Here is a 19,603-nt window from a genome sequence, read left to right on the forward strand (position 1 = left end):
AAAGAGTAAGAGCTGTGATGAATAATTAGTGAAGGCTGGTGTGTGTGTGTGTGTGTGTGTGTGTATTCACTGAGTGCTCTCACCTGGGGTCAGTTATGCCATATTGTTTCCATGTATTGTTTTTCCTGACAGGAGTCATCCACACTCAGCAGGAGTCTGAGGAGCTGGCAGATCAAACAGATTATTTTTTTTCTGTAATAGAGGGAAAACGTTTAATCTGGAAGCAGGCAGGCACATAAATCTAGCAACCGCCACCTTTGGAGACCTTCCTGGAGTGGCCTGGTCCTTAGAAGTTATCGCTTCCCTTATGGGGCATTGAGTTGGGGGAGTAAGGACATAACTATTAACAGGTTTATATCCTTGGTGCAAAGACTGCTGGTGTAACTGTGGTAGAGCAGCTACGAGATGCTGGCTTCTTGATAAAGCAGCTCTCGTGGCTGCCTGGTATGTGCTAACAAGCAGCAGGGGGTAAGGGAATCACCCTGGTCTATGGTTTTCTCTGCTGAAGGGACCTGAGTTAGCCAACCAGCAGCTAGCAGTTCCCCAGCTAGTGAAAGAGCAAAATTTACCAGCATATCTGATATTTCTTTGCAAAACACCTTCCTCTGGTTTTCTCAGCATGCTGTGGCTTTCTGTCTGTCAGATTACAAAGTTTTTGGGGCTGGAATTATCTTCATATGCGTGTGCTGTGCAAAGCCGAGTACATGTAAATATTTCTGATTATGGAATTGAACTCATGGCTTGGCCAAAGATGTGAAACGGCAGCTTGAAGTCTGATCCCCTGTTAGTTAGTGGTGTACTTGGGGGTTGCAGGGGCCTGGGTTCAGCTTTAATTAAAACTTATTGGTAATGAGTGTATAGTTGGTCCCTTCCCCAGAGATTTTACAAGTCTGATATTTTTTTTTTGTCTCAGACCAGAGAAGGATAGGGAAAGGAGGTGTAAAATGTAAAAAGAAATGTTGAGTCATGCAGAATGTCCAATCTCATTCTTTAGATTTGATAGCAATCTGTTAAGCTTCTGTGATTACCTTAATTTGTATCAGAAGTCTGTAGTGAACCATGTCCTGACATCCTGCTGTTACCCCAACTATATTGGGAAGTGAACAGTACTCTGTAGCTGCCAGTGGCATGCATTAGACACCTCCTTATACCTGGATGAGATGGCATGCATTTCGTCCTGCATGAATTTTGAAGCAATTGCTCAAGCTTAAAGCACAGTGGTGTGTTAATGTCTCTTTCATGCCCTTTGCAGCAGCTGCTCTAAGAATCCTTCAGTCCCAGCCCCATTAGTAGCCACATGGCTTAGAGTGTTGTTAGCACTGCCTTGGGCACTTGGTAACTTCTGTTCTTGATCCATTCTGGCTTGGTTATTGCTCTGCACTGATATGGGACTGCATGGAGGTGACAGTGCTTCCTGGCCACAGGGGGATTTGGACTGTCCTTGCTGGTGAGCACAAGGAAAGGGTTGTATACCTCAATACGTCCTCAGAATGCTGTTCTTTCTCACAAGAGAGGACAGCGTCATCGTGGCTTTAACCTCCTCCTACTCCAGTATTTTGCTCACCACTTCTCTTTGAAATCTCAGAGCTTTTCTGCTTCGTTGGACTGTGTGTGCAATCATTGCACACATGGATGTTGAATTTTTGTTTAAATGTCTGTGAGCCTGCTGTATTAACTGATAAAACACTGACCTTTGGTCAGTTCCTAGTATGCTCCTGCTGCAGTTTATGGTGAATGGGCAATGCCCAGGTCTCTAGTGTATTGCGCTATTTCTTTCATCTCTCTTAAAGGAGAAAATACATTCTTTGGTCAGTGTAACTCCTGGTAGTTTGGTGTAATTGTGGTTACACCCTTAAATTAACAGCTATGCAAAGCAAAAGCACTTAGATCAGCTAGTTGCTGTATTTTGGTTTTATATTCATTTCCTGGCCTTCAACATTAATCTGTTTCCTCCTAAGCTAAAACTGAAAGTGAAGTGGTATACATTATTTCTTGCACGGTCATGTGTTTTCTTCTAGTAAAAATGACACTTTTTCACTGTGCTTTTAGACCTACAGCTGGAGAGCCTGGAGCAGTGTTGAGTGAAAGATTGATGCAGAGTGCTGAGGCATCTCACATAACTGGATCGGTTTGCCTGGGCAGTAGGAAAGTGTGCTCCTGAAGGCAACTGTTCCACAGTCACAGATTCTAAATGACTGCTGCTGTGTTTGTTTGAAAGAGTATTTTTGTAGATGTGTATCTCTGTGTTAAAGGAGATGTGTAAAAGAAATGATGCTTTCTTTTATGCTCACAATGTTTATGAGGTGCTGCTGTCAAAAGGCTTTCATCGGGGCTTTGAATGCTGTTTTTGTTACCATCCTTTTTCACTGCCTGGTTTGATGCACGACTTCCTCTTTGAGGTTATTGAGGATGTCTGGGCTCCCGTTTTCAGAGATTCCTTCAAGCTAATTTTGATTTTTCACTGGCTTTGTAATTTAATTATTGTGGTGGAAATAGGAGGTTGCAATGCAATGTGGTGGGACAGAATTCTCTGAAGAGCCGGTGTGTTCAGTGTAATCAAAGGACCAATGTCAGGCTTTTCTGGGGATTGTCTCTTTGGCTGCCTGTATTGGTACATAGTTGTTTCATAAAAGTAAGGAATGTAAGAGATTTATAGCTATGATACACTTGATGCTTAGGAGGCAGGAAGCCCATTTAAAATTCATTTTCATGTTTTGGAGAAGCTGTCAAATATTGACAGGGTTGTGTATGCTTTCAGAGCAGATAAGCATGCAGCTGTGAAGATTTGTCTTAAAGCATTTATGGAAGAAGGGGTAAAGTATTTACTTTACCGTGAATGTTTTGAGTCTGATAAGGTGAACAGGCTTCACTAAAATAGCTCTGGAGTGTACCAGCTGTAAAAATCCTCTTGAAAGTAAATTGTCCTGTGCACTGAGCTGTTGCTTAGTAGCTCTGAGTGCTGTCCTGGCGGATCAGCATGCTTGTTTTAGCTAAGCAGGGAGCTTTGAGCAGGTTCACTTTGCGATGTATTGTTCCTTAGACTGTTCTCAAACGACCCACTCTGATCTGGTATTTAAACTTTAACATTGTGAGCATCTTTATAGCTTGTGTGGGCTTTTTTGTTTGCTTTGGATTTTTCTTCTTTCCTTCTGGAAAGCAGTGCAGATATTCCTGGTACTTAGGAGTCTAGAAGAGAAGTTCTTGTCTAATCATATGGCCTGAAGGTGGCCAAAGGGAGAGTGACCACCTGTGTCCAGACAGCTATCTTTTTTTTTTAATTGTTTTTTATCAGTTCCCTACTTTGCTTACCAAACTTGCCAGTCAAGCAAAGGAAAGAGATTTACATTCCTCTTTACTGTTGGTATCAGCTGTGAAATGCATTTAAGTTGCAATACAAAGTGGCATTCCTGGTTTTCTGACAGGGCATCTGTGCTCATGCTGGCACATAACAGTAGTACAAGTGTTAACATCAGGAGAATATTTCTTGTCCTCTAGGTGGCATGGCAGATGTATTCAGTCCCACTTTCTGAGGTCTTTTGGTTGGCAGTTCTTGTCAGGTCCTGTCCAAGCGGCACCTGCATCTGTCAGAGGCACTATTGCCAAAGTCATAAGAGCGCGTACCCTCCCAGCTCCAGGGAGTGGGCATTTTGTCACTGCTCAGCTGTAAAAGCATGCTGGAGTGCAGGTGTCCAGGGCTGATACCCTAGGGGCATCTTCTAAATCTGGAAGCAAGTCTTGCATTTTTCTGACTTGACACTGTCACTTGCACATAGCCAGTGATGGCTGGAGTTTGTTCCAGTGCCCACCACTTACCAGCATTACTGAGGAGTTCCCATCAGTCAATCTGCCCTCTGTAATGCCAAAAGAGTGGAACTGGGATTTCAGTCTTTCCTGTTTTCCAATCACTTCCAAGAGGCAAACAGTAAGAACAGCTTGAATATGGCCGGTGACATTATTTGAGTGTTTTGTTGCAACTGCTGGGCCGATATAGTTGGACATGTGAACACAGAGCTAACCCTGTAAAGACCAACAGTCTTGTGAGGATGATGATGCCTTTTCATTGGAGTTTGCTCTGCTTCTTCCTGTCAGGTCCTTAGGAAAGGTAGAAGTATTTTCTTAATGTTTCTGAGGAGGAGAAATGCAGGGTGGGCTGACCTGACTGGTGTTACTTTGCTTAGCACCAGAGCAGAAAAAACTAAACTCAGCCCCAAATCCAAAAAAACACCTTCACTGTGGCAGCTAAGATCCAAATCTCACCTCTTCCTTTTAGGTGTGGCCATGCCCAAAATGTGGAGACGTGCAAATTTCGTTTGGGTCCAGCTCTACTTAGCTGAATCTAAGTCCCAGCTCCAAGCTTTGGGGCAGTTTGCAGGCTTTCTGCTGACTCAGTTTCAGCCTAGCTGTATCTGTAGGCTGGCTTCTGAAGAATACTGAACAGTGTTGGCATGCTGCCTCTATCACTGATCTGATACAGAAATTGCAGTAATCAAAAGTTTCTGCTTATTTTTTTAAGAGAACTAGTCATATGGTAGTGTTCATTCTTATTAGCTGATATGCTGCACAGGGGCTGGTCAACAGAACAATGAACCAAATGAAAATAAAGGTTGATGAGGAAGTTGACTTCTTAAGAAGATAAAAAATTCAAAGTACTGCTCTGATAACTAGAAGATTGCTGCAATTCATGTAAAGAATAATGTGAAACATCAGCAGACCATGAGAGGCAGAAATAAATCTATAGCAAAAAGGCAAATCAAAACCTTCTTTTTTAGAATTGTCTCAAAGGTTTTCTTTCAAAAAGGAAAATAAAGCCTCAGCAAACAAACTGTGCAATGTAGTTCCAAGTCAAAATATCCAGCTGATAGTACTTAGTGTCCAGGCTGAGATACCCACTCTGTACTGAGGCAGCATAAAGAAGCAAAGGTAAAAATGCCCTAGCTAAGGAGGTGGTTGGACAAGCATCCATTGGTGTTGGGTCTTTGTGTTCCATTTAGGGTTTCATTGCCACTGAATACTGGAAGATAAATATACACTGAAACTGTTAGGAGCAGGAAGTATTCAACATATTTCAATGTATTTTTGCATCAAAGCTGTTATGAGCAAACTGCCTTCTTTTTTCCTTGCTGGAGTGATTGGTAGTGTCATTATTTGCATCTTAGGAGAATGCAATCTGATTCTGAAAGGAAGAGAAACAAAAGCTGACAGCCTCAAGCAATCAGCAGTTCTGCTTGAGAGTAGAAGGGAGGGGTGGATTTAAGCAGTCTGGTGGTTCCTGACAGGCAGTGTATCTTTCTTAAGAGTCTAGCAAATAAATCACACATGGCTGAGGGGATGGGGTCTGTCCTGTGTTGGACCACAGACCTGCTGCCATCTCAAAATATTCTATTTTAAGGGAGAACGGTGGGTCTCAGATGAGCTAAATCTTGGGGCCTTCTGCGGCCTGTTAGAGGCTGGCAGGTACTTTGAGGGCTGAATAGTGGTAGGGACAGGTTTTCTGTGACTATGATACCATCCTATTGATCTCTGCACTGTTTTGCAGATCAGCAAGCTTCCCTTTTGCTGTTGATTTCTCTGTCACCTTGCAAAGTCTGAAGTGCATGTGCAGCTGCCAGGGGGAGTAGTCAGGCTGCTTCCGCAGCTAGAGAAATAGGAGGAAAAGCTCTGGTATCTGCTGGTAGCTGGGCTGTTCAGATTCTGTTGGGTTTATGGGCTAGAAATTGAGTGTGTCGGGGTGATGGGAATTCCTCTGGGGACTTCAGGCTGTATGATGTGGGATTTGCTTACAGTCATGACTTGAAGTGCTATGGACAGCCGTCTGGCATAGCTTAGAATATCCTCAAATAAAAGGAACTGTGTCTGTCTGGCTCTGTTTCTCTTTTCTTCACTTTCCAGTAATGGCTGGTTATGAAAAGCAGTTGTGCCTGTGGCAAGTTTTCAGGAAGACAGTGAAATTGAGTGGTTATGGCTTGATACATGGATTTAAAATGTCAGGTCATATCAAGTGCCTTAGTTTACCTACCTGTAAATGATGCCTTGTTCTGTAAAGAGCTCTACAGCTCAACAATGAAATGGTTGCCTGCAAGACAGGTGAGAGCCACCAGGTCTAGGAAGGGACAACAAGGAATAAATATAATTTCTTCCAATAGTGATGTCATCCAGACTGCCAAAAATAAAGTTCTTATCTTTCAGCTGCCAGGCAGAGAAAGCAGTGCACAGGTTGGAAGTTTTTCCATATCAATGACTAATGCTTTATTGCAGTTTCTGCTTTGAAGACTTTAATTCCTCCTAACTCAAACATGAGACAAAGATAAGTCTCTTGACAACTCACTCAACAGGTCCCTTGACTGATATTGTCTGTCCAGGTGTAGGTAGGTGTTGTGTCTTAGAATCCAGACCAGTTGTTAAAGGAGTCAGTCATACAGGCATGTGGCTTTGCTGCTGGAAAGAGTGTGTTTTCATAACCAGATGGTGTCTGATACAGCTGAGAATAGTAACTCACAGGCTGAGCTGTGAGGAGAGGTGAAGGATCACGGGGGACGTGGTGGTAAGCAGAGGCATTATTCATGTGGTATATTCTTTTCTGAGGTGTCTTAGATGTAGCAAAAGTGAGCGGAAGAGACAAAATCTGATTTGGAGGGTGGCTTAGCACTGTTGCTATAGGGGTTCTGGGACCTATTCCTGTTTACAGCAGCCTTGAGAGCTATTGAGAGTTCCCGCAACAGGTAACCAACCATACACCACCAGCTGATTCTTGCTGCCATGCTGGGAGCTGCTGATGACATGCTTGCAGTGCCTGAAGATACAGCAGAACCCCATGCTGGTTTTAGAGCAGGTAAAACCTTGCATGTTTTACAGCTGTACTGTTTCCATGTGTAGCTTCTCACCTGGGAAGATGAAATGTGTGCTTGCTGTGTTTGCTTCTGAAATACATAGTATGTGACAATGGTATGGCAGGGAGGACATAGCTTGGTCTCTCTCCAGCACAACTAATGGCCAGTGCTGCCTCTTTGCCAAAGGTGGCATGGCATACCACTAGCAAGAGGTGTGGGAGAAGAGTACTACACAGTGGACAAAGCTTTTTCCCTTGGCTTACCCTTCCCAGAACTGCAAGAGGAAGTTCAGTGGTGTGGGAAGAGATGGAAGTATGGAAAAGAGCCATGGAGAGCAAATTGTCTTGCAGTCCTGCCTCTCCCTCTCTTCCACCCTGCAAACTTCCAGTGCCATCTCTCCTTAAAGCCTGGAGTCAGGGGGTTCTGGCCCTGCTGGCTGTTGCCTTTAGGGTTGCCACCTCCCACTGGTGGGCTGCAGCTGGGAACAGCTGTTCTGGTGAGTTCCTTGTATTAGCCTTCAAATCTTACAACTTGGGGATGAGAGGGAGAGACAAGATGGGACCTCAGACCTGTGGGACCTGTGTTGCTGTCCAAGAAGCAATCCTCAGGATGTGCTCAGCCCAGCCTAAAGTCATGATTGTCTTGGGGGAAGCCTCGGAGACTGGCTTTGGGGGAAGCATCCGAGACTTGCTTTGGGGGAAGCATCCGAGACTTGCTTTGGGGGAAGCATCCGAGACTTGCTTTGGGGGAAGCATCCGAGACTTGCTTTGGGGGAAGCATCCGAGACTTGCTTTGGGGGAAGCATCCACAGAATTCTCTTGTGAAAGCTGGCATGTGTTGGGGTGGAAGGAGGTCTGTCATTCTGTGCTGACAAGCGGCTGGTGGGTGTGTTCTTCTGACTGCAATCATGTTTACTTCTTATATGCCTCTCCACAGTTCTGCATCCCAACACAATGTTGAGTTGGAATGGACGTGCCCCACAGTGACTCCAGAGCTGATTTAAGGGTCTTAAACCTGTGTTCAAAATATGCCCTTTTTTTTCTAAGGAAAATAGAACTAATCAAAAAAACTGGTTGTAGTCTCTACCTGTTGAACACTTCAAGGCATCTAATGGTTTATCAGAGGCAGCTGTTAATACATGAAGCTCGCTTGTCTTGAGTGAATTCAGAGTGTGAAAAGGAATAATGTATTGGCATTATTAATTGGCATTTCAATTTAAAAAAAAAATCATACTCCATAAAATTAATTTCAAGACTTTCAGCAGCCCTAAGGCAGCCTTAGCAAATGATCTAGTTTTACTCTGAATCTGAAAGCAGATGGTGTTTGTAGCCTTTGTCTCCATCTTTACCTCATTCTCTTTTTACCTAATATAAGGTAACTTTTTTCATCCACCAGAAAAGGCCTTAATCTGAATCTAAAACTGCTGGGATTCCAAAGTCTTAATGATTAAAAACTTCAGGTGGCATCAGCATGATTACATTTGACTGTTTGGGGTTTGTTCTTTAGGGATCCAATTTTTTGAAATTCCATTAAAGAATTTGACTTAGGAGGAGCTTTGACTATCCAGGCCCCTTGCCTTGATTCAGAGTAATTATCTAAAACTTGATGTTTCCGGAATTACTGGTTAACTAAAAAAAAGGCAAAATTGGCCCTGTATTGTAGTAGTAGGGAGCCATTTTGTGGTTTTGGATAAATCCTTTTTCCTGTTCTTAGGTGTGTGTTTTTGACCACCCAGGCAGAACTTCATTAGTTGAGGACTGGAACCCCTCAGGGGCTTTCACTGCCTGGGTGGTGATTCTTTGATTCAGGGAATTCAGTTCATGAAATTACCATTTTCAATCCTCCTTGTCTTAATTTTTTACCATATAAGTACTTTGGAGTGTAGTGGGGTTTTTTAATTGTTCTTTTTTTCTTATCTCTATTCATGTGCAGGAGTGGACAAACTTGCAGTTTGGAACTATGATGGGTGATTTTTTTTTTTTTTAATGTCTCTTTCCATAGACTTGCCCTGAGGAGTGTTTAACTTTACATAGAACTGAGATGGTCCCCTGAGGGGAAGGGCAGAACCGCTGTGTATTGCAGGTCTCCCCCCTGCACACTCATTAACATCACTGGGTACAGCAGGTACCCTGACAGGGCAGGGGCTGCACAGCCCCTTTCTGTCAGCATTGAGGCTCTTGTCGAGGTGTTTTACCTGGGCAGGGCACCGAGGACCTTTCTGCCATAACCAGTCTATAAGTTCCTGCCTGTCTTTGAAAAGCATAAATGTTTTCAAAATGCAGTATTTGGGTCTGTAGAGCTATAGACAGGCACCTTTCCTGCACAGTCCAGGAATTGTTGAGGAACATGCACAGGCAGACAGTATCAAGCATTTCTTACAGCTTCTAGTCATCATAGTAAGCTGGTATGGATAATGTACTTGCAGAGACTTGTGCCAAGCTGCCGTGCCCGGCCTTTCTGGGTCTGGCTGCATGGACATGTCAGGAATAGATTTGGATCTTTTTGTTTGACCTGTAGTTTCTGCTTTGGAAATGGATCAGTGTGCCTTTTTCCTTCCTGGACTCAAGTGGTCTGTGCCTCTTCTTTTAAAGCAGGGAGTGGGGGAAAGACAACAGTGCATTTCGTTTTGGTTCTCTTTCACGAGTGTTCGGACTGAACCAAATGAGTTTCCTGGCAGTGTGAAATAATGTGACAAAGAATGTGAGGAATCTCTGTTTTAAGGCCACATTCTGAGCTTTCCTTGGAAAGATGCAGCAGGTGGCAAACCTCCAAGGAAGTGTCTTGACTTCTTTTTCTATTCAATCCTCTTGCTGTAACAAAGATTATGCTGGTCCCTCTGCAGGCTGATGTTTTATTTAGTCTGTTTATTGCCACCTGACTGTCCTCAACTTGCCCTCCAGCAGTTTGCTGGAAATATCAATGAGAAAGTCATCCTAGCATGGTTTGGCTAGGTTAGGGTGGAAGAGGGTTTGTTGTGAAGTTTTTGTGAGTGGGAAGTCTCTTTGGTGCTACTCCAGCTAGTTTCACCAGTGCATCTGGCCGCTTGCGTGCAGCTTGCAGCTGTAGTGGCTTGTGTTGCATCACACTTCTGCCAGAGCTGCAGGAGGATGTCTGCCCCTCTGCACATGTAGTATGGTGTGAACGGAGGGTGATGCACCTTCTTGCACATTGAAAGACAAGGGCATTTGTTCAGCCTGGCTATTGCCAGCCCAAATTAGCCAGCATGTGTTAATCTGATCAGCTGTAGAGCTGTGGTTCCCACATGAAGCTTTTGGTGTAGGCTTGAGCTGGGTGGGGATGGTGATACTGGTAGAGCCCAAGAAGGTTGCTGTGATGACTGTGGGTTTCAAGGCAAATGGGATGTGGGCAGCAGAGGCTCAATACTACTTCAGGCTTCCTGTGGTCTAAGCCATGATGGTTCAGGAAGTGGCATTTAACTCGCCAGGAGCTGGTATCAGAGGACATCCACTGTTTACTAGTTGTAACATGAACACCTTGAGTTTGGGCTGAGTTACTTTGAATTGAAAATAAGTGTTATATATAAAAACAAAATACATGCATGTTGGGGATTTGTCTAGCTTACAGGCTGATGTAGATACCTCCTGAGGAGTTTGCACAAAGCCAAGGTCCTGCCACATACTTAATGCTAAATCCCCACTTTCTTCTTAATCTCAGGGATTCTGTCTCAAATTCTCCAACCTGAATTATCTGTCTTTCCTCCAGCAAAGTCAAGCCCAGGAAAAGGGTCACCCTGACCTATTTCAGAGCCCTGTCAGGTCCCAGAGGAGAAGCCAGAGGACTGTATTCTCCCTAACAGACACACTCTACGGTAGAGGTGAGTAACAAGAGTAGGGATTTGAATGGAACAGAGGCAAATTCAAAGCAGCAAAGGCTAAGCATGTGTTTTAGGAAGCTATTAGTTTGATGGAACAACTACATGAAGAAAAAGCTCAATGGTTAAGAGACAGCCTGTGGTCTATTGTGTGTTAGAAGTGTTTTGGTCTTGGACTCCTAAGAACCTTTGAAAGGTTGCAAAATTCATGGTCTCTTGAAATTATTACTGTGATTTCCTTTAGAGTTTGAATTGGTTTCTGCTTTTGCTTCCTCCCTCTTTTCCACCAGCACACTTAGTTATTGTAAGAACCCCTCACAACTGTGTTTTAAATGAAATAGGATCATTTATCACTAGCCCAGGTCTTTGATGGTTAGCAGGCCATCTGGGCTCCTTGGTGCTTTCACCCTGTTTTCAGTCAGATGGTACCGGTAGAGCAGCCAGGTTATTGCCCTGGGTGAAGAAGGCCTGGTGGGAAGGTAGTGCCTAATTTCAGCCAGCCCTGCTCATCAAGTCGAAGCCAGCTTGTACCAGAGACTTCTGTGCAGCTGTGGGACTGTTGCATCTAAGGCAGCAAACGCAAGGTTCACAAGCAGGATTCCAGTCTTCCCTGCCTTGGCATTTGCTAGGTGGTCTTGTGTTATTGGCACTTGCTGTGCTGTTCTCACACCTTTCTTGCTCTGGGATTTCCCTTACACGATGTGACTGGCTGCTCTGCTGGTCTGACCCACCTATCAGTTACGCCTGGCTGGATGAGAAGGGAGCACTGTGCTCTTACCAGCTCCTCTGTCTTGGGGAGTGAGGGAGGCCACCCTCTCCACCATGCTCTGTGCCCCTCTGCATGCCTCTTCCCCTCAGCACTGCCCAGCCATGAGACACTGAGGGTTGTCAGCCCTGAGCACGCATCGTGGGGGCAGAGGAGCTTGTGACCTGGGTCCTGTTTTCTCCCTTCTTCCTAGCAGGCCTCCCTGGAGGCTTAGCGGACTTGTGCTCATGTAACTAGAAGCCTGTGATGGCACTTGGTCCAGCCTTCCCCATCTGTAGGTATTTGTTGGGAAAGTATTGAAATAAGCCTGAGTATACACAGGGGGAGGCGCACTTGAAGTCCTGCAGATGTGTAGCAATGTCAGCTGAGTGTTTCACTTCAGAATATGCTGCTGTACACACACACCCAAGCAGCTCACCTGCTCAGTAGGTGCTCTAGTTCTCCTCTGTGATAGCGCTGCTTTCTGTTCCAGCCTCTGGCACTACAAAGGGTTGTCCCTCCCTTCCCCAGCACCACCTCTTGGCTTTAAAGCCCACTTTATAGGTTATGTCACTCCACTGTCTTCCACACGTCTGTGGCAGGAAGGTGTTCTGTGCTCCTGATTCGGGTGAACAGGGCCCTTCTTGCTGGGATAGTTGTGGCTTTCTCAGCCTTTTTTTATGATAGTCAGTGCCTAATGATCAGCCCTCTCCAGAAATATGGATATGCATCACTAGAAAGATCATTTTCTGTGAGACATGGCCAGACCCACGAGCACTGCTGCAAGATGTGGTTTTTTGGGAAATTCTTAAAATTTCTCCCTTAGTCTTTTGCAGGACAAGGACTTCTGGTCTGAAGCAGTGGGTGACAGGAGCTGCTCTATCTCCAAATCCATCATGGAACAGGTTAGATTCAAATGTGACTGAACTCGATGGTTCACAGTGACCGGTGATTCTCTTGTGCACTTTTTCCGAGATACCTTGAAGATAAGTCTCAAAAAGTGCTGTTTTGTGTTCTCATCTTCCCCAGAATTCCTGAAGGGGCCCTGAGGGGCCCTGACACTGCTCTGAACACAGACAAGTGGATGGAACCATTTAGTTTGCATGCTGCTTCCTTGTTACCTTGCAGTGTGACATTTCCCCTTTAAACTGCAGGCTGGAGGTGTAGCTATTTAAGAGACTACAATGTTTACTGATAAAGCTACAAACTACTGAAACTAATAAATCAAATTAATAGACACACCACTGTGATCAACTTATTGCATTGTTTTGTGCAATATTAAACACTTTATTTATGTACTTACACAACATCTTGCTCTCTCAGCTGCTTAACTAAAACTACTGGACAGTCTCCTGGTTTTCTACAGATGCCTTAGTTAGGAGGCCCCATGTTCCAGTGGGACCTCTTGCTCAGGTCAGTCTGGCTGCCTCAGGGACCTCCTCAGCCTAACTAATTTGGGTGCTCTGTGCCACCTTGCTTGATGGCTGCAGGGTTCATGGCTGTAGAGGCAGCATGTGCCTGTTTACTGTGGGTGAATGTGCCAGTGTAGATGATGCTAGACACCAATGATCTGCCATCTCACTGTCACTGTTCTTGTGAGCAGTGGCTTGACTCTCCACAGGGAGCTGAACAAGTCTATTATGGAGCTAATCAAGATCCCTTTGACGACAGAGGAGAATGTGAGCCTTGGGGTTTTTTGCAGGCTTGTGTAGTTATCTCTGTTTCCCACCTTGTTACTGCTATGCTATGATTACATTTGAATGGGGAGCTGCTGGCTTCATTATGCACAGGAAGTAGAATGCCCAATTCTCAAATACAGGGGTAAAGCACTTCCAAATACAGTTGTCTGGGTAGGGGGAAGTGGGTGGTTTGTGCTGAGTACACATCTGTTTCTGAAAGAGAAGCTGTGATCAGGGTTTCTGTCATTGCCATAGCTGGAAATGTGAGGAGAAGGTGAGCTGGCACATCCACCACTGGTTTGTAAGAGCAGTCATCTGTCATTCACAATCAGACAGTTCTGTGTGGGTGCACATCCAGGGGTCAGCGTGCATTTGCTGAAGTCTTGTAGACTCCCTGGCTAATGCTATTCAGGATGTCCAAAAGAGGCCAGAGAAATGTGTTCAGGGTTGGAAAACAACACACATGTAGACCTTTTGAGTGGGGCTTTTTCTAGGCATGGGCTTAACAGTGGTTTTCTTATGTTTCAGATCAATGGATCTGTCCAGATGGAGTGTGCCCTGCTGTACACCTTCCTGGATGTATCCTCTGACTGTAAGTTCAGAGCACAACTGCATTCCCTGCAAAGCCAGGGGATTGTGTCTTTGAAAGGCAGCTACTGCTACGATGATGAGGTGGAACTTCAAACTGATGGCAACCGGAGTGGCCACATGCAGAATGGCGAGCCAGGTAAGTGCTCTTTTCTCCATAGTACCTGCCTCTCTGAAGGTGGTGTTTCTCTTTCCCATTTTCCCATCTTTGCTGCTGGTCTGTTTTAGAGAAGTAACATTTTCTCCATTGAGAAACTTCACTGTGGCTGTTGGTGGTGGTGTTGGTTGTGAGTTTAATGCTTGGGATAAGAGAGCTAGTGCTTAGCACTTTATCTCCCCATGGATTTCTGAACCACCCGTCAGCCTGGGGTTTTGTCTGCAGCATGTCAGAGGAGGGCCACAAAGCTGGTACTAGTGATTGCTGTCCTCAAGGAGTGTGATATTAAGCAGTTAAGTTAGGCCTCATGCTGTTCCTCAGGCAGTGTCAGTACTTAAGCTAGGATTTTTGGAACAACTCTTGTCCTGGTACTGGATGAATCCCTTTCTGTTCTACTGATGTGATAGAAGCTTCTCCTCAGTTTCTGGTGCTGTTCCTGCTTCACTAGCCATCTGCAGGATGGTTATTGCCCTTTGCCTAGGATGTGTCAGCTGGCACATTGACCTCAGCCTAAGCAGGGTGAAGAGGAATAGCTGCAGTAAATAGCCCTTCCTCATACAAATCTGCATAGGTCTTCTGCCCCAAGTGACCATGGGAAGCTTTGCCAAAAGGTCGTAGGACAAGGGGTGATGGTTTTAAACTAAAGGAGGGTAGATACAGACTAGATAGAAGGAAGAAATTTTTTTACAGTGAGGATGGTGAAACACTGGAACAGGTTGCCCAGAGGTGGTAGATGCCCCATTCCAAGGAATATTTGAAGTCAGGTTCAGTGGGTCTCTGAACAACTTGATCTAGTTGAAGTTGTCCCCCTGCTCATTGCAGGAAACCCTTAGATGACCTTTAAAAAGTCCCTTCTAACTCAAACTATTCTATGTGACGTATTTTAGATGGTGCTTGAGACAGGTCCTGACACTAATCACTTGAAAAAAATCATGTACACTTTCTTACTTCCCCTCTCTAGGCAGGGTGTTGGCTGTAGCTGTCCTGTCCCGAGATGTTCTAAGCTCCCCAGTAGTGTTTTTTTGGGGCAGGGTGAGGCTGCACTTTACCTAAACTACAGATTAAAAAAAAAAACTGTACGCACACAGTCTTTGATAAATGAGTCAAGTGTATACATGGGAGTTGTAGTGTGTACAGCTGTCAGGAATGCACTGTGATTTGGGGGTGGGAAGGAGATGGGCAAAATGCTATGGGTCAGCTTACCTGCACCAATACTGGTCTTGACTGCAGCCTGTGAACTAAATCCTGCTGTATGTGTTGGCAGTGTTTGACCCTGAGGTAAATGAAGAAGTTGTCCGGATCATTGCTGCTCAGCTTGCTGAGATTGGAGACCAGTTTGATAAAGAAATCAAAGCAAGAGTAGTAAATGATCTAGTGCAGCAGTTTCTGAATGAGAATCTGTCTGGAGAGGTGAGTGAAAAGCAACCTGACTAGCAGTTCCCCTTTTAAATCTTGTGCATCTTTCCTGCTGTGACTTTGAAGCAGTAATTTTGCAACTTCTGTAGCTTTGCTAGTTTGATGATTGAACTATTGCAACCTTAAAGTTCAGTCCAAACACTTACCTTTGAAGGCTTGTTATAGGTGATGCTGCGTCCTGTGGCAGCTGTTTCCATGCAAATTCTGGTTCCTTGGGCTCATCTCCTTTCTGCAAATGGCAAAATTGAGGTAGCTGTGGAGGAGGACTGACTTTGAGAGGCATTTTGTCCTCATTTTTTGGCCCAATGGCTTATCTTTGGAAAGCAACTGTCTGGTTAAGGCTTAGTATTTGTCCTTAAGATCTTTGGACTTTGGTGCCGAGTCCTGTGTGTCTGCTGCTTGTCATGTGGATAAAACTTGAGCAGTTTATGCCAGAAGCTTGACCTGTGCTTGTTACTGAACACTGGAGACACAGCAAGTAGTGAGACCCTTTTCTAGTTCCATAACTGCTTAGCTTATAGTCTGTCAGTGTTGGGAGTAGCAGTGGGTTTTGGCCTGGGTGGGTAACCTACTGAGGTGGCGTCTCCACCTTTTTGATGCAGTTGCTCTCCCACCAATACACGTGATGTCCTTGGCCCAGCTTCTGATGTGCCTCATGGCTGTGCAAGGGAAGTAGAGATTGAGGTCCCTTGTGTTAGACATCCCTTTTTCTCTTTGTAAGTATTGGATCCACATCTGGATCAAGAGCCACAATTTGTTGCCACAGAGCCTTTTTGGCATCTTTAAGGTAACTGTGACTTTCTGGCTTGTTTGGCCTTCTCTGCCCATGATGAAGTTTCCTATGTTCTACAAACTAATGCTGTCTTTGAATTGAGGACCCACCTTCTTGCTGTCTTGATGAAAATGCAGCATTTAATGACTTCAAATAATCTTTTTTGGTTTTGTTTTGTGGTGTGTGGGTTTTCTACTGGAGTTTATCACCTTACACAGACTGTTTCCAGCAAAGTCTGACCATTGCCCATGCCTGTGGTCTTGTTCTCCACCCAGTTAAGTTTCAGGCCTTCAAATTTAGTGCCTACCATTTCAGTCTTCAGTAAGGCTGAGACAAACTTAACTTCTGACTAGGTAGACCTTGCTTTTTCACATTAGTAGTGTGTAGCTTACTGTGTGCATATGCACATCATCCCTCTTGGGAAACTGATCTTGGGAGCAAGTCAGTGTTTGTTCCATGCTTGGACATCTTCTCTAGCTCCTCCCTTCTTTCTGTGAGACTCGCTTTGCCTTCTTGCCAGTCCCCACCTAAGCTTGTACCCCTGATCTTCGCTGTGTTTAAGGTGGATTGCCCTTTCCTGGGAGCCCCAGGATTCCTGTGCCATTTCAGGACATGGCAGGCTAGGTGCAAACCCTGGGGAGGAGGGGAGCTGTTGCACCCCGAGTGTGTAGGTTGCTATCTAAATTTTTCAGCGGTATGTGTTTTGTCTCTGTTTCCTTTTGTCTTGGGTGAGCTGCTGAGCTCAGAGATAGTCATCCTTGTTGCAATCCAGGGTGTGTAACAGGCAGGCGGCTGTGCCTGGAGGAGGGGGAGCAGCATCCTCTGGGGTGTTAGAACAAGCACAGCAGTTGTGGCAGTGCTGTTCTAACAGGGTGCTGGCAGGCTGTGCTGAGACCCCTTTCTCCGTGAGCTGTTGCACTGAGATCCCTCTCTTCCTTTCATACAGGAGATAACCCGGCGCATGTCAGAGGCCGTGGAGGGGCTTGCACGAGCCATCCCTTCAGACATGGAACAGGAGAAGGCCATGTTGGTGCTAGCAATGGTCTTAACTAAAAAAATTGCCAATACAATGCCCTCCCTTCTACAGCGTGTCTTCAGGACCACTGTGAACTACATCAGCCAGCAGCTCCACAACTACATTGTCAGAATGGTGAGTGCTGCCAGACATCTCGGTGAGAGTCATGACCAGCCTCTTAGCTGGCCTGGGTTATTCCTGGAGGGGTGGCCTGGCTCCCAGCTGCCTGGGGGCTGCTGGTTTCCCTGTAGTGCTCTGGGGGTTTGGCAAGAAGGGAATGCCAGTCCCTGCAGAGCTCTGAAGGCTGGTGGGAAGTGAGGGAGGCTTGAAGCGGGGGGCATGTCACAGCTTCTGCTTGCCCCCCTCAGCAGCCATTGAAGAGTGCATTTATTCTGTAGGGCAGAGAAAAAAATGTGATTGCCCCTCTTTTCCCTGCAGTCTCTTCAGGGAGCTCTGCTGATAAGACTTGGGTTAATCATGCCTTTGGGAAAGGAAAGCCTGCCCCGAGTTCTGATAGCTGTATTTCCCAAATGTCTTGGGCCTGAGGTATCTGCTCCAGCCTTCCTGGGCTCCCCAGAGCTTGGCAGAACTGAAAGGGGAAAGGAATTGCCCCTGCGAAACAGCACCAGGGGATGAACAATGAGAAGTGGTCAAATGGGAAATGGCAGCTCTGTTCTTGCTCTCTGCTGGAGCTGCAGCGTGGGGGGGCACTAAACAGCTGGCAGTTAAGCCAGGGTAGAGGTGAAGGGCCCTGGCCCCAGCTTCAGTAATTAACGTGTTGGGGGGAAAGGAGGAGAATATGGGTGGACACACACACACCCCGCCTCTGTTTCTTAAGAATGAGATTTGAGAGCAGCTGGGGCTGTGATCCTCACCCTGTGGAACAGCAGTGACCGTAGCGGGGTGCTGCAGGCCCGGGGGGGGGGCCCCCCCTGCACTACAGCCTGGCACAGACAGCGCTGGCAAGGCCCAGCACACCCTGCACCCCGGTTCTCTGCCAGGCAGCAAGACACGGCGTCTCCTCCGGGGTCACTGGGCTTAGCTCGGGGGCACCGAGCGTCACAGGAACGTGGCGGGGGTGAGCGTGAGGGCTGGGGCCTGGCGCCGCTGTGCTGAGCGCTGGCACAGCCGGGGCGGGCAGGGGCCGGCTGGTTGCCCCCCCGCCCCAGGGCAGTGGCAGTGGCGTGAGGAGGGGGGATAGCGCTGGGCACCAGGGGCTGTTCCACCCCAATTCCCTGGGAATTCTGGTGCCAGCTCCCTCCCTGCCCTTAGCGCGGTGAGGGCGGGCACAGGGCTTGCCCTGGGGGGATGGCTCTTCTGCCCTAAATGCTGGTTCTGTTTCTCTCCCTCTAGCTGCGTGAGTGAGCTCTCCAGCCTGCTGTGTGGAGAAGGAGGATTCCCAAGGACTTTTTACTTTTCTTGATGTATGCAAATCATTTTCTGCTCTTCACTTCTGAAATACAGCTCTGAAGAGGAAGGCAGAGCTTCATAGATAGGCTTTTGTAGACTAGCCCAGCAATGATGGTAGTGCGAGCTGCGTGCTGGCTCTGCCAGTTGCCTGTAAGGAGTAGTGCTTGCCCTCTCTCATTTTACAGTAGTTTTTTGGTGTTTTTGTGGGGTTTTTTAATCTTAGTAGTAGCAAGACTGTGCAGACCGTGGCTTGTGCCTTGAGGAAATGCTGTAGGCACAGAAACTGCCCTCAGTGGGTTTTTTCCTAATCAGTTGTAGCATTTTGCTTTAGTTAATTCTCTTCCCAGCCCTGTCCTGGTGCTGCAGCTGAGCCAAGCTGAGTGTTAATTGTTCCCAGGAAGCCCTTGGGCTGTAGAATGGGAGGTTGATCAGCACAGATCACCAAGGAATGGGGAAATCAGGTCTGTTTTAAGAGGGGAGCTGGCAGCAAGAGGGAGTAACCCCAAAGGAGATAGGGGTGTTCGGCCAGGGAAGGCTGAAGTAAAGATGCTTCAGTATCAATTGCCATAAACTCATGCTTGCTTGAAAAAAAAAAACTGCATGAGAAACTGTAAAGAAAAGGACAAGGATTACACACAGGGCAAATTCATTCAGGGGATGCAACCTGGATGTGCTTGAGGAAAAGTGTTTGGCTTTAGAATATCTTGCTATAGAGAGAAAGAAGGTATCAGCCTTGGATCAGGAAGAATACCTGGAATCTCTTACGAGTGTATTGCAAGTCACTTCTCAGGGTCAACAAACTTGGACTCAGGTTTTTTGACATAAACCTGTGATTTAATCACACACAAGGTGGCAAAGGCTTCACCTGTGATCCAGCTGCCTCAAATTTTGAAATGCTGTAAGTATTTTGTGGGTTTTTTAACTTAAATAAAATTGTCAGTTCTCATAGCAATATAGCTCTTAAGATTTTCTATTTCCACCTGGATTTTTTTTTTTTGGTGTTGCCAGTTTTTTGTGCAAGTACTCATGGCATTCCTCTAATTTACTACTGCTTATGATGCAGCTGGCAGCAAAAGAGACATTGTGGTCCTGGCCTTGTGCCTTGCATAAGGAAATCTTGCGTAAGTAAAACCACCTTTTTTGTTGTTGGTGTTTTTTTTTT

The 19,603-nt window shown here is 45.9% G+C and overlaps 1 protein-coding gene across 2 annotated transcripts; it reads left to right on the forward strand.

The window, feature by feature from the left end:
- The first annotated feature begins 10,549 nt into the window (after positions 1-10,549).
- On the forward strand, positions 10,550-19,393 carry BID (BH3 interacting domain death agonist). Of its 2 annotated transcripts, none has more exons than XM_032986055.2 (6): positions 10,550-10,662; positions 12,241-12,309; positions 13,612-13,810; positions 15,093-15,238; positions 16,963-17,166; positions 18,385-19,393. In XM_032986055.2, exons 2-6 carry the CDS (start codon positions 12,301-12,303, stop codon positions 18,394-18,396), a joined length of 570 nt encoding a protein of 189 aa, XP_032841946.1. In that variant the 5' UTR covers positions 10,550-10,662; positions 12,241-12,300; the 3' UTR covers positions 18,397-19,393. The 2 variants fall into 2 exon arrangements, with proteins under 2 accessions (XP_032841946.1, XP_032841945.1); XM_032986054.2 differs by having other exon boundaries at positions 10,555-10,662; positions 12,231-12,309.
- Positions 19,394-19,603: the final 210 nt, after the last annotated feature.

This window comes from Tyto alba, unplaced genomic scaffold (genome assembly GCF_018691265.1).
Source record: "Tyto alba isolate M040663 unplaced genomic scaffold, T.alba_DEE_v4.0 Super-Scaffold_21, whole genome shotgun sequence".
Lineage (NCBI taxonomy): Eukaryota > Metazoa > Chordata > Aves > Strigiformes > Tytonidae > Tyto > Tyto alba.

Excerpts from the sequence above, each read along its gene's own strand:
- BID (XM_032986055.2), top strand. Across the intron at positions 13,811-15,092 it reads CATGCAGAATGGCGAGCCAG|TGTTTGACCCTGAGGTAAAT; the intron begins GTAAGTGCTCTT and ends ATGTGTTGGCAG. Across the intron at positions 15,239-16,962 it reads ATGAGAATCTGTCTGGAGAG|GAGATAACCCGGCGCATGTC; the intron begins GTGAGTGAAAAG and ends CCTTTCATACAG.